At 37.9% G+C, this 14668-nt stretch overlaps 2 protein-coding genes across 3 annotated transcripts; one reads left to right on the top strand and one right to left on the bottom strand.

The window, feature by feature from the left end:
* The first annotated feature begins 73 nt into the window (after positions 1 to 73).
* Positions 74 to 2879, top strand: LOC109238416. 2 transcript variants are annotated; one of them, XM_019404866.1, is made up of 3 exons: positions 74 to 818; positions 2035 to 2172; positions 2261 to 2879. In XM_019404866.1, exons 1-3 carry the CDS (start codon positions 644 to 646, stop codon positions 2377 to 2379), a joined length of 432 nt encoding a protein of 143 aa, XP_019260411.1. In that variant the 5' UTR covers positions 74 to 643; the 3' UTR covers positions 2380 to 2879. The 2 variants fall into 2 exon arrangements, with proteins under 2 accessions (XP_019260411.1, XP_019260410.1); XM_019404865.1 differs by having other exon boundaries at positions 2035 to 2879.
* A 672-nt stretch (positions 2880 to 3551) lies between these two features.
* On the bottom strand, positions 3552 to 8156 carry LOC109238414 (VIN3-like protein 2). The gene is made up of 4 exons (XM_019404863.1): positions 7829 to 8156; positions 6098 to 6725; positions 4926 to 5248; positions 3552 to 4565 (listed from the first exon to the last, which is right to left on the bottom strand). The coding sequence occupies exons 1-4, from the start codon at positions 7878 to 7880 to the stop codon at positions 3781 to 3783; spliced, it is 1788 nt and encodes a 595-aa protein (XP_019260408.1). The 5' UTR covers positions 7881 to 8156; the 3' UTR covers positions 3552 to 3780.
* Positions 8157 to 14668: the final 6512 nt, after the last annotated feature.

Here is a 14668-nt window from a genome sequence, read left to right as displayed (position 1 = left end):
GGGCATTATTCTCTGAATTAAAATTCCATAAATGCCCATCAAACGTTTGAGCCAACTGGAAGAAAATGTGGTAAAATTGATATTCCCCTTTCTGTAAAGGGTAAAAGTGGAAACTTATTAATTGCAAATAAAACCTTTGGATTTCTTGGAATAAGAACCTGTTCCGCTCTGGCCTCTTCTTTTCTACTTCAAAATTGCGGCAACGATTTTACAAGCAGGCCATCCAACCCTAAACCCCAAAATCCACCATATATATACATATATAATGTGTATATACATAAACCCACTAGCTTTATTTGGTTAAAAATTGGATCTTTTAGGAGCTTTTTGTAGTTTTTTGTTTAACGAATAGTTTATATTGGATCTTTTTTATCTGGGAATACATATATATGTGTATTTTCACCCACCCACTAGCTCTATTTAGCTCAAAATTGGATCTTTTTAATTTGGAAATTTTGTATTTTTTTGTTAAGTGATAGTTTGGATTGGAGCTCTTTATCTGGCTATACATATAGAGGTGCATATTCACACACCGCTAGCCCTATTTGGCTAAAAATTGCATCTTTTTTTCTGTTGGAAATTTTTGTATTTCTTGTTAGGGATAATGTGTATTGGATTCTTGATTAGAATTCAAATATAAAGAATGGAGGAGTCAGAAAAGAGAAAGGAGAGGCTGAAAGCAATTAGAGAGGAAGCTGCAGAGGCTGTAGATAACTCTGAAGTACAAAAATCTATAGGGGAACCCCTTGGTGATGGCCTTATCAATCCATTGATTGAATCTCCTTCAGCTTCACAACCGTGTAACACGCCTCGTCCAAGTAATTACATTTTCTTTCTTGAAAGTTTTAATATATTCATGGATGCTTGTTGTTATCGGTACTAATATTTCATAACTTGTTGGCGGTATATTGGATAATGGTAAACTCTAGATCACATAAATAAGTAACAAGATCCTATTCCCGAAGAAAAGAAGCTTAAGAATAGTCATAAAGACCATATTTTACTTTTTCGGATTATTAATATAGAGATTAGGTTGAAGAGTGAAAGGGACGAAGATGAACTGTTATGATGTTGTTGAACCTAGTGCTCGGGAGGTTGTGCTTGATTGAAATCATAATGGCAAGAATACTTAGATGGACATAGTTCAGGATCGATGTAACTGAGGAGAGAACAGGAAGGTGTGAGACCTTTGCTTGAACCCCCCCACTCCAACTCAGAAAGAGAATGAATCTTCGTTATAACATCAAAAAAAGTTGAGAAAGAAAGTGAGTTACCTATCAACTTAACCATTTACTCTAAAAAAAAAAAAAAAAAGGTAACTCACTTAGCAACAGATTCTTGTCATCATGGGGAAGGGGGATAAATATATATACATTGTTGTTTTGTGATTATTGATCAGGGTAGTATGTGGCGAAACAAAAGCTGATTGCTACTAATGCTGCCAAAGGTCTTGACGTTGATCTCATTTATGTAGGATATGTTTCTCTGTTTGCATAAATTTGAGGGAAAAGTATTTAAAAGAAAAGAAAATTAATTACAGGTGAGATCAACATCAGTGATGCTGCTTCTCTTCAGTTTGTTCTATCAGTTAAATTTTGGGCCCTTGCCAGGTAGATGTATTTAGTGGAAAAGCTTGTGCAATAACAAATTGTAGCACTTTAGCATGAAATGCGTACTCTTTTCTAGAATTTGGAGTAGGTTCCTTTAGCCTCTCCCCTGGAGAGAGGTCGGTTTATCCGAAATGATTCCTGATGCATGTTGGAGAATAAAGTATTCTGTAAATAACTTTTACATGTGGTTAGCATCCTATTAGCATGAAAAGTAAGGGTATTGAATCTGAAAAGGGATGATTTTGAGGCGTTCTCTTAGACAGAAGGGTATATAGTAGGTCTGGTTTGGTATGTTATTCTAATGACAGTAATTTTAATGTTCTAGCTTTGGTTCAACGAATACCATCATGTGGAATAACTGGTACACTATTTTATTTGCATTTATTTACAATAAATTGAGACCCCTGTTTACTGTATTTTCCAGGACCAACGAATGCCGGTTCTCCAGCATATCATGTTCAAGGCAACTATAACTCAGCGAAAAAAACATACCAGCCACGAGGAGTCAATGCCATTCCTCTTGGGATCCGTAGGAAAACTAGTCCCATCTGTACACCAATGAGTAACTCCTCTAACACTTTGGATAGCTCTCTTGGCACACCTAACAACTACTCTCCACCTAATTCACCGCAAATTGGTGACATTTCCAGTGATTGCTTTCCTCAAGGAGGTGGAGACGGTAGCCAATATTGACAAGGCAGCCCCTACCAAGGTTCAGGATTCAGAGGCAGCCGTCACCGAGGTTCAGGACGAAGCAAGGGTCTATTGAAAGTTTACTATCACAAGTCAATGGTGCAAGACCCATGGAAAGTATTGAAACCAGTTATTTGGAAGCCACGTGGAGATACACGTGACTCCGCGAATTCCTGGCTTCCAAAATCCAATCTCTCAAAGAAGGCTAAACTTGGAGAAACTCCAACAAAATCCACTCCCCAGCAAAGCCTCGCTGAATACCTGGCTGTCGCCTTTACGGAAGCAGCTGGCAAAGACACTGTGAATGATGAATCTGGCACATAAAGCTTTGTAATGCTTGGAGTTTTTAGTTATAATCTCATACTCCTGTAACTACTGCAAATAGCAAGTTGAGCTGTAGTCTAAGACCATATTTCTGTACAGTTTCCTGCTCATTTTATGTTATCATCGACAGTAAGTTCCAGTCATCGTTTCACTTGAATCACTATTGGAGCGCGGCAATATTGAACAGATTTTATGCACCCGGGTTTGTTTTGTATATGGAATTGTGAAGTCATCACCTACTTAACTCCCTAACCTATTGTGACGTTTCATGTTTTGTTTCATGGATATTGGACAGTAAAGTGATACAATAGTCAGTAATGTCACAACTATAAGTTGGTGTGACAAGAAAATGACCTTACGAAGATTTCATATATTTTATTTATCCATCTGTGTTGTTTCTACCGACCTCTTGTGAAAAGGGTCATATAACTAAAATTACATTTGCAGAAGACCATAAAATCGATCTCCCATGTCTGTTCAACTTTTTTTTTTAGTATTAGAGATTAATAATAATGTATAAGCGCTAGTCAGAGCAAGTAATATGGAGTTTAAAGAGGAGAAAGTTTCCTCCTTTGAGCGAGGGAAAACATCTTTATATTACCAAACACCTCATGGAAAATATTTTCCTGAAAAATAACTTCAGCTATACCAAATACTGAGAATTTTTCTGTCCGTCTCCTTTGTCATGTCATATTTGGATCAAAGTATATATATATATATATATATATATNATATATATATATATATATATATAAGTATCAAAGTCTGAAGAAATCTCCCAAGACTACTTATATCCACAAACATTGGATCATGAAGAAGGTTTCCCGTCATATATATATATATATATATATATATATATATATATATATATAAGTATCAAAGTCTGAAGAAATCTCCCAAGACTACTTATATCCACAAACATTGGATCATGAAGAAGGTTTCCCGTCATTCTGGAAATGTTATCCTTAAATAACAACTAAACAAATTCAACCCTCTATTATCTCTAGAGATTACATTTGTGGATACGATTCACAAGAAAAAAAATTCAGAACATAAGTTGTCAAAGATTGGTTAGTAGGATAATCGACGGTGTAAATTTTCAAAACGACGTGCTTTGTATTTCCCTAGCTAATTTCAGAAGGTAGATGTTTGTTTAATGCCAGAATCTACTGCAGAGCTCATGCTGGGCGACTTTCTGCTCCCTGCATATCTCATCCATGAACGTATCCATAAGTTGCCCCGCCATACTTGAATGGTCGTCGATAAAGGTGTCTATGAAAACTCTAACTACCTTTCTCTGTTGTGTAGTGGCTTTCAAGCTGAACCAAGTCAAGAACTTCACTCTGAAATCTGTTTCTATCAGCCCTTCATGCTCCAACTTTCTGATGATTCCTACAGAGTACTCGTAATCACTCAATTGTGCTTCCTTTGACCCATCAGTTTGGCAAGGTGTTGCCGGAGCACTTGAAACTGGACTTGCTAAAGGAATTAGCATCTTCGAAAGAGGGGATGTAGGAAATGCAATGGCGTTTGGATCATAAGTTGTTAGTTTGTTGTCAGTAGAACTCATTGACTCGGCATGCATCACTGTACTATCTGTAGTAGCATTTTCTCTCTCCCTTTGTACTTCATCAAAACCTGACTTACAGCTCGGGTGCAAGGCAGGTGTTACCCATGTTACTTCCTGAACCCCCAAAGTCGTTGTCTTGCTGAAGAAAGAAACCTTGCAGAAATACTGCGTAGAAGGATCAAGACCGTCCAGCTTAAATCTCGTCGCAGGGCTTAGTGCAATAAAAGTTACGTCATCTGGATATTCGTCTGCAGTGGACTTTCGATACCACAATTTGAAGCCTATTAGTTCTTTCAGCATACGATCATCATATTTGAAGACAATGGTTATTTTAGATGGAGATTGCTCCTCAAAATGCATCCGGCAAGCTGTCAGAGTGTTCAGTAAAAGCAAAATATGAAATTAGTAGTCCACATAATGAAAAATGAAGAAGACTATGGTTATATATCAGTTTGGCTGGCCTCCAGATTGAAGTAGTGAACATAAAAATCTATATTTAGTTGTTGGAACTCCTTGCAAAAGCTTCGATTAATTTGATAGAACTCAACTAGTATATCCCGTAAAATAATAGTCAAAGTTTAACGAGCTTGAACAAATAAAGAAACAATTGCAGTGATCCAACGAATATGGTACTTTTCTTGTCAAATTTATTAGACTATCATAACCTGCACCGTAATAGAGCTATTGACATGCAGATATTCAATAATAAATTGGCTAAGAATACTCACGCATCGGAGGCTCTTCCTTTGTCATAGGATTAAAGTATTGGTTGGGAAGCATGGAATCAAAAGCTTCCAATGCAGAACCACACAGCTTCTGAACTGCGGTACCACAAGAAAGCCTGTTCACTATTCTGCGATCCATCTTCTCTGACGCCTGTGCAAGAGGCCCTACTTCATTCTTCAGCATCTCAACAGCCAATTCAACAAGTTTCAGCAGTCCTTTGTATTTCTCAGTTTTCTCCAGGATCTTACGGCTTAGAGAGATTCTTAAACAAAGCACATCAACTCTTCTCGCCTCCTTCGCCGTCATCAATTGTTTTCTCAAGGTTCTAAAGCAACTCAGACAAGGTTAGTTAACTAAAAGATACTCCACTGAAAGAAAGAGAAATATTCACATTTTTCTCTGCTGATGTATGCCCACCGAAACAACCCCTATCAGTTAAAGATTTTTGCAAGGTATGGATCACTTGGACAACTATCTTGGGCAAATCAGAGCTATTATACAGATATTATAGGCCATTCTATAGTTTTTTTTTAAAATATATTTTCTCCGTATTGAAGGGGAGCCTTGGCATAACTAGTAAAATTGCTGCGATGTGACCAGGAGGTCACAGGTTCAAGATGTGGAAACAACCTCTTGCAGAAATGCAGGGGAAGGCTGCATACAATAGACCCTTGTGGTCCGGCCCTTTTCCGGACCCCGTGCATAACGGGAGTTTAGTGCACCGGGCTGCCTTTTTTTATATTTTCTCCGTATTGATAAGGGTATAAGGTCCATTACTTCCCAAGTCAGACTTTACTGAATATTTCCAAAAGAAAAAGAGCATGCAGATGAGGGATCACTAGTTCCAAAGAAATCACTATTGGTGCAAAGCATGCTAAAGAAAAACAATTTTACAAGAACATGTACAATCCATATTCTTGGATCTACAACAACAACAACGTACCAGTGTAATCTCACAAGTGAAGTCTGGGAAGGGTAGAGAGTACGCAGCCTTACCTCTACCTTGTGCAGGTAGAGACTAGAGAGGCTGTTTCCGGCAGACCTTCGGTTCAAAACAAGCATGCATAATCACAACAGTATAGAGAAAAGATATGCAGCAGTTAAAAAGTCAAAAAAGTTAACAACAGCAAGATAAAAACACACAATGTTACAGGTCAAAGAAAGAGTTAAATACCTCATCAACCCATTAACTTTTCCACAAGAAACACAGTAGAAATCTCCATCTAGTTTTTGATTGATGCAATTCTTCAAAATGCCGGATTGTTCGTGTTCAAGTGCACATTTTAGATGGCATGACAATCCGCATGGCTTAATTTCATCTGGAGAATCAGATTCACAGGTTAACCACAAACTAGGGTCTTTATTATCATCATACTGATGACAAATGCAGCAACAACATCTTTTGCAGAAAACGTCCTCTCTCTCAAGAGTAGCTCTACATGCCAAATTATGACAGAGTAGGAATTGAGTTTTGCTTTCCATCTCCCACTTAGCTTCACCATTCTGAACCAAAGTTTGACATTGATTTTCTTGCTTTCGCTGCCTTTTGAAACCAGAACCAGTATTTGTGCTGGACTTACAAGAAACCAGCTTTAGAAGTTGATCTATCATTTTGAATTTTGTGTAGCCAGAGTACTTTCTCTCTTCGCCCATCTCAGCACATATAATCTCTAGAAGTTCTCTTCTGGTCAATGAACTCAAGATCTTTGGCGCATCTTCTGAGCATTGAGAAATTTCATACACTAATTGTCTTTTCTCTTCCAAACTCAATTGGCTAAATTTGGTGGGATCGAGAACAAGACCTGAAAAGGAAAAACCTTCTGCATCAGTTAAGTCACATTTGAGTATCTATTTCAAATTTGAAGGCCTGAATCTACCACCCTCTTGACTTGGTAATAGAACTCTCATGTGTCTTTGCATTCCGAGATATCCCAAGTATTGAAAATAACACACTGAAAGTAAACCTGTAAGGATTTCGAATATTAAAGTAGAGACTACGATAGGGATTTGACTACGGATTTATTGTCTCTGAGCCGAGGGTCTCCCGGAAACCGCCTCTCTATCCCTCCGGGGTAGGGGTAAGGTCTGCGTACACTCTACCCTCCCAGACCCCACTATTGGAATTCTACTAGGTTGTTGTTGTTGTTGTACTACTATAGGGCTTTGGTACTCAAAGCAACTCGAGAGTTATATGGTGAACTAACAGCTATCACATTGAATATTCTCTTTTACACACAGGTATCACAAGAGTTTACTAGGATCCTATTTATGAGTTAGCTAGTGCAAATTCATACAAGTATAAATCTCTATCGCTCATAGGAGATCAAGTTAATTGGGATCTCTCTAGTTCTCCACTAAATAAACCATCCTTTTACCAAAGATCAAATGTTGTTAATGTTTCCCCATCAACACCTCAGTTTACTTTCTGCTTGATTCATTCTTTTTTCTAACTTTTTTCCTCATCTAACCTGCTAATTCAACTAAGATACCATTTGTTAATTAACATAATATTGCATGCTTATATCATTTGAATACTCTATACTCGGCCTAAGATGCACAAGCTTATGTTGCATCAGAAATAAGAAAAATGACAAAAAAGAGTGCATTTTTAAGCATCAATTGCAGTTCCTTTTTATTTAATTACTACTTAAAACACAGCATTTTTTCCTAGCTAGTTACAAAGTAGTCTAAAACACAAATTACATTGCCAAGTACAAAACTTTTTAAGGAATTAAAAATACATAATAAAAAAAAATAATAGTGCACAACAAAATGATTTTAAAAAAAGAGCATACCAAGTCCAACTAAAAGAAATAAAAACACCCCACCATTAGCCTGATAAAACAGACAAAAATAAACCATAAAACAATTAGTCAATAGGAAGAAGGAAAAAAACCCTTAGTACCTGTTAAAGTAGACTCCATAGCAGAAATTCCAGTACCATCAAATTTTCTCATTCTCAGAAGCAAACAATAAAACCCATTTACTATTAAATCATATGGCGACCAAAACGAAACAATGCAGGTAAAAAAAATAGCAACTTTTTGAGATCAAGAAAAACTCAAAACAAGAACGACATTGTTATATTTTGTGTGTGCGCGAAAGGGCCAGTGAAGAAGCCAAGGAGGAGGCAAGTTTTTTTTTTTTTTTTTTTTTTGCGGGGGTGGGGGGGAGAAGGAGTGAAGAGTAAGCACTAAAAAGTGACATAAAAACAAGAGGAGTGAAAAGAATAAGAAATAGTAATAATAGTAATATAGTATTTGTGTTGTGGCCATTGATGTCAGATTATGAAGGTGTGATTTTACAGATTGTGAAAGCGAATGAGATTAGTAGGGGACCCACGCCCCCTCTATCCCTATAAACAAACAAAAAGAAAACGGGCTCTGCATTGTTTGCTTCCCACGTGCCTCTCACTTCTTTCTTTTTTTCATTTTTTCTTTCCTTTTTCAAGTAATTCGTATTCTAAAAATTCACCAGCCCAACTTATTAGAATGCAGAATATATCAACAAGTTCCACACTTTTCACTTCGACACTCTATTTTAAGTTTGTTTCATTTGAACACTTTAACTATATCTTATATATGCTATTTAGACACCAAAAACTGACATGGCAAGTCAAGTGTTGCTCTCATTTTCTTGGTGCGTAAAATGGTCCAAAAAACAAAGTACTCATCTTTTTAGAATGAATAGTTTTTGCCGGAAATACTTTCCAACAAATGTTTCTTTTAATTTTTCATCATTCACGTCATTCTATCTCCATCGGTAAAATCATTTCCTCCACTCACCCCCTTCTTCTATTCCTCCCGACCTATTGTGTCCTACGAACATGACAGAGAATTTTCCGGCAAGCTGAGAGGAGAAAAAAGAGATCTGCAACTTATAAAGGTTACTCATGGTTTCAAAGGATTTTGGCTTTTAGAGGAAACTTTCAAGATCTGCAACTTATTAAGGTTATAACAGTCTGAATGTTTGTTCTGATCGAAAAAGTTCCTTTCGGATATGAAAATTTTGGAATGTCATTTTTGAAAGTTTTTTCTCAGATCCAAAAATATTTTTTGCTTTCTCGTTTCACATCAGATCTGGGGAAGAAAATGAAGGAGGTGGAGAGTTTTGCAAAGATAAAATTTTTTTTGGGGGGGGGGGAGGGAGTTCATCGTGAAGATGACGGAAGAACGGGGATCATCCGGGAAGATGATGAAGGGGTGGAGGCTGGTTCTTTTTTATTTTATTTTATTTTATTTATTTTGAGTTAAATCCATGTGTCCTTATCTTATTCGTCAAATTGGCGTGCGAATTACACACTTTTGTGTTTGACTGCCTATTAATTTTGCGTCTAAATGGTACATATGAGATATGGTTGAAGTGTTCAAATTAAAAGGACTTAAGATAGAGTGTGTAAGTAAAAAATACGGACAATTTTAAGGGGTTACCGATGTATTCTGTCAATTAGAATTGACAGTAGCTAATATAGCACAATAATAATAATCGGCAGACATATATTGGCTAAGGGTTGTGTATTGGGAAAATTTAAGTTCATGTAGAGAATTAATTATGAGGTGACATGTCATGACACGTGGACTGGTAAAAGAATGACAGTTGGCAAAGAATAGTTGAAGAGGCACGAGCTTCAGCAGGCACGGGCAGAGATACAAGAAAGTCAGAAAGGATAGGTGCTCGAACCTATTGATATTCAGAAATCGCATCAGAAGAATGAACCTAAATAGCAAAAGGGGTATAGATACGTATTATTGGTAACTAATGGGCATTAATCACGCAAAACGTTATGGAATCTGTATTGAATCAGTTATGATTACCAATTATAACGTTACATTAAATGTCATTAATTGTCCATAATGACTCTATTATGAGAGAAACAAAACGTATCACTTAGAGATAGCTATAAAAGGTGAGGACTGAACATTTGTAAGGACACGAAATACTATTGAAATATACTTATTTACTTTGCTTTTTATTCAGTTATTATTTAAATCAATTATTTCTATTTCTATTTGATTATCAGTAACCCGAGTTCTTCTAAAATTAAGCTTTGACCGAAATCCCTATTTTTGGTTAAACAAATTGGTTCCGTTACTGGGAATCTGATAATCGTCTGCTTTCCAAATCAATTCTTTCATAAGAAATGACCATGTGGAATGTCAACGACAATAACCAACACAATTTACCACCTCAAGATCCACAGCATCAAGTGAACGATGCAGATGATAGAAACCCACCTCCTTCGCCATAACATTCTCATCGACAGTCACGAGAGGGGACTCCAGACGGATCTGAAGCAAATCAAAATGACAAAGTTGCGAACCAAAACGGATCTGAAGAAAATCAAAATGACAGAGTTGCGAACGAACAAGCACTCGATGACGCTCTTAAGAAATTAATTGCTCAACTGGCCAATAACGCTCTCCAGGCTTTTACCAGTCAGTTGCCGGTTGCACCGCCAACACCAACCCCGAATAATAATACTTTGGAAAACCCACGTTCTGGACTCGTTAATTCAGGCAGTGGTGGAACTCCCAGCGAGTCTCGTGATGGAGAACCAGGTAACATAGTTAATTCTGATTTACAAAATTTAGTATTAACCTTGCAGAACAGCTCAAGGAGCAAAGTGATCGCATAGAGCAAATACCTGGAGTACCGCCTGTAATCAAGGGAATAGATATGGATAAATATTCACAACAACCTTGGAAGCCCAGTGCTGCTCCCCTGTCGATTTCGAAGAAATTCAAGATGCCCGATATTCCAAAATACGATGGCACAACTGATCCACGAGACCACATGACTGCATTCACAACTGGTGTGAAGGGCAACGACTTAACCAAACAAGAAATTGAATCAGTATTGGTCAAAAAATTTGGTGAAACACTCACTAAGGGAGCATTAACATGGTATTCTCTTTTACCCGAAAATTCTACAAATTCTTTTGCCGAGCTTGCAGATTCATTTATCAAAGCGCATTCGGGAGCTCAAAAAGTCGAAAAAAGAATGAAGGATATTTTCAAAATAAAGCAAGGAGATTCAGAGCTGCTTAGAGAATTCGTAGACAGATTCCAGCGTGAAAGGATGATGTTACCACGCGTACCTGATAACTGGGAAGCTATGGCTTTTGCTAGTAATTTAAATGAGAAAAGTTCAGAAGCCACGAGACGACTCAAGGAAAGTCTACGCGAATTTCCAGCAACAACTTGGAATTATGTTTACAACAGATACAGCATGAAGCTGAGGATAGAAGAAGATACCATCTCCCAGTCTCAAAAAGAGGAAAGGGTAAGCTCAAGACGTGCTGAAACTGAAAAAAGGTCCGGTAAAAACAGATACGAGCCTTACATGGGACCAGCAGGAAGAGACTCACGTTCAAAGCAGGACAATTCAAGGTATGATCATAGATCGAGAGATAGAGAGTCGGGCTCGTCATCAAGGTTTGGGAAATAGCGAAACGCACGAAAGACACGAAATGATGATAGAAGCTCGAAGGCAAAATTTGGTGGTTACAATTTTAATGTCAGCACATCAGAATTAGTAGCAGTATTAAGAAGCATGGGCGATAAGGTGCGGTGGCCAAAAGAAATGAGATCAAATCCAAATAGGCGAAATCCTGATTTCTGGTGTGAGTTTCATAACGATCATGGTCACAAAATGGCAGGTAGATTGCTGCAAGGTGAAGTTGACCATCTATTAAAGCAAGGATATCTTACCGAATTGTTTAGTGAAAAAAGTAGCAAGCATACATGAAGAACAGGCAGGATCTCCCTAAACCTCCTTCTCCAAAAAGGACCGTTAACGTTATAAGCGGGGGAGAAGAAATTAATGGCGTGACATATACGGCAGCCAAGAAAGTTTCAAAAGTTACAGTTACACACGGGAGGCGGGTTTGACATGTTTTGGGAGAAGAAAGTATTACATTTGATGATGCAGATGCAGATGGCGTACTAACTCCACACAATGATGCACTGGTAATATCTCTACTTGTACAAGACACTACTGTGAAACGAGTTTTGATTGACCTAGGTAGCTCCATGAACATCATTTTGCTAAGAGTATTAAACGAAATGCAAGCTGAAGATAAGCTGGTACCCAAGGCGCATACTTTATCTGGCTTTGACAATTCAAGCGTTGTAACAAAAGGGGAGGTAGTACTTACAACATTCGCAGAGGGAGTTGTCAAAGATACGAAATTTCAGGCGGTAGAGGTGGATGTAGCTTATAGTGTGATTCTCGGTAGACCATGGATTCACGAAATGGATGTCGTACCATCTACTCTACATCAAGTTATTAAATTCCCTTCACAATGGGGGATACGTCAAATTCGTGGTGACCAACAGGCATCTAGGAGCATCAACTCCGTAGCAGATTCAAGCGCAAAAAACGAAGAAAAATAGCAATTACAGAATTTAGTTGAGGATGCTGCAACACAAGCCTCAACTGAACACGGGCGGACAGATGTAGACTCGAGGCCCGATTCCATCCAAGAATCGGAAGAAAATGAAAACATCAAAATGACGATCGAAGAATTGGAGGCTGTAGAACTATTCCTACAATGGCCTGAAAGGAAAGTCTACATTGGGGCTAACTTAAGCCATGAAATGAAAGGTAAGTTGACTGAATTTTTGAAAACTAATGTGGATTGTTTTGCCTGGTCCCATTCTGATATGACAGGAGTACCTCCGGAAGTAATGAATCACAAGTTAAATGCAGATCCATCATATCCACCTGTCAAACAAAAGAAAAGAAAGCAGGGATCTTTCAAAAATCAGGTGATTCAAGATGAGGTGCAAAAACTTTTAAAAATTGGGTCTATCCGCGAGGTAAAGTATCCTAATTGGTTAGCTAATACTGTAGTAGTACCAAAAAAGAATGGTAAATGGCGAGTTTGTGTAGATTACACTGACCTAAACAAAGCTTGTCCTAAAGATTCTTTTCCGTTACCACATATAGATCAACTAATTGATGCTACTGCAGGACATGAATTGTTAAGCTTTTTAGATGCATATTCAGGGTATAACCAAATCAAAATGGATCCCCTATATGAGGAAAAAACTTCATTTATAACAGACAGGGGGACTTACTGTTACAAAGTAATGCCATTTGGCCTAAAAAACGCTGGGGCCACATATCAAAGGTTGGTGACCAAAATGTTCCAAGAACATTTAGGGAAAATCATGGAAGTCTACATAGATGATATGCTGGTCAAATCCCAACAAGCAGGAAATCATATTCAGCACATATCTGATACATTTCAGATTCTCCGTAAATTCAACATGAAGCTAAATCCCGAGAAATGTGCATTTGGCGTTTCATCAGGTAAGTTTTTGGGATTTCTTGTTTCTAACCGTGGCATTGAAGTAAATCCCGCGCAGATTAAATCTATTGAGGAAATTCCTGATATGCTTACGAGTAAAAAAGAGGTACAGAGACTGACGGGAAGAATTTCAGCCTTGGGAAGATTTATTTTCAAATCATCAGAAAAATGCTTTAAGTTCTTTTCAGCTCTAAAAAAGCAGGATCAGTTCGAATGGTCTGAGGAATGTCAGCAAGTGCTCAAAAACTTGAAAGTATACTTGTCAAATCTACCGTTGCTCACAAAACGAAAAGATGGGGAAAAGTTACTTATCTACCTTGTTGTTTCAGAAGTAGCGGTGGGTGCTGTTTTGGTTCGTGAAGACCAAGGTAAACAGTCTCCAATTTATTATGTTAGCAAGTCATTATTAGATGCTGAGACACGGTATCCTCATCTAGAAAAACTTGCACTTGCATTAATTATGGCATCTAGGAAATTAAGACCTTATTTTCAATGCCACCCCATCTCCGTAGTCACTGCCTATCCCCTGCGTAATATATTACACAAACATGAGTTATCAGGTAGGTTAGCCAAGTGGGCCATAGAATTGAGTGAATATGACATTACATATCAACCTAGAACTGCAATAAAGTCACAAGTGTTAGCAGATTTTGTGGCCGATTTTAGCAAGCAGAAAAGGAACTACACATATTCAACGGGTCTAATCCAGGAATTTGGACTTTATTCACTGATGGTTCATCGAACATAAAAGGGGCAGGTCTAGGAATTGTTTTGGTATCACCTACGGGTGAAACCATACGACAAGCCATAAAATGTCACCCTGTTACTAACAATGAGGCAGAGTATGAAGCTGTGATTGCAGGTTTAGAACTGGCACGAGAGCTTGGCGTAGAACAAGTTCTAATCAAAAGCGATTCACAGCTCGTAGTTAACCAAATGCTGGGGACTTACACAGCTAGAGAAGCAAGAATGCAGCAGTACTTGGAAAAGGCACGTGATCTAGTTAGGAAATTCCAAACCTGGAAAGTTGTGCAGATATCACGAGAAGAAAATGTCGAGGCAGACGCCTTAGCTAATCTTGCATCTGCAGCGAAAGTGACAAATGATGAAAATGCTTCTGTAATTCATCTATTCCATTCAGTACTTGATCAAGACAAAAACGAGGTAAATTTTAATAATTTAACTTGGGATTGGAGGAACGAGATTGTCACTTTTTTGCAGCATGGAATTGTCCCTGAAGATAAGAAAAAGGCTCACGCGCTTCGCAAAAAAGCTGCTCGGTACTGTTTAAAGCAAGTCAATCTTTATCGTAAAATGTTCGGTCGTCCTCTAGCAAGATGCCTCGGACCTTCTCAAACAGATTATGTGATGAGAGAAATACACGAGGGGCATTGTGGAAATCACGCGGGGGGAAGATCTTTAGTGAAAACC

The sequence above is a fragment of the Nicotiana attenuata genome, unplaced genomic scaffold, assembly GCF_001879085.1.
Source record: "Nicotiana attenuata strain UT unplaced genomic scaffold, NIATTr2, whole genome shotgun sequence".
Lineage (NCBI taxonomy): Eukaryota > Viridiplantae > Streptophyta > Magnoliopsida > Solanales > Solanaceae > Nicotiana > Nicotiana attenuata.
The sequence above is the reverse complement of the archived record's forward strand: the minus strand, read 5'-3'. Positions and strand labels throughout refer to the sequence as shown.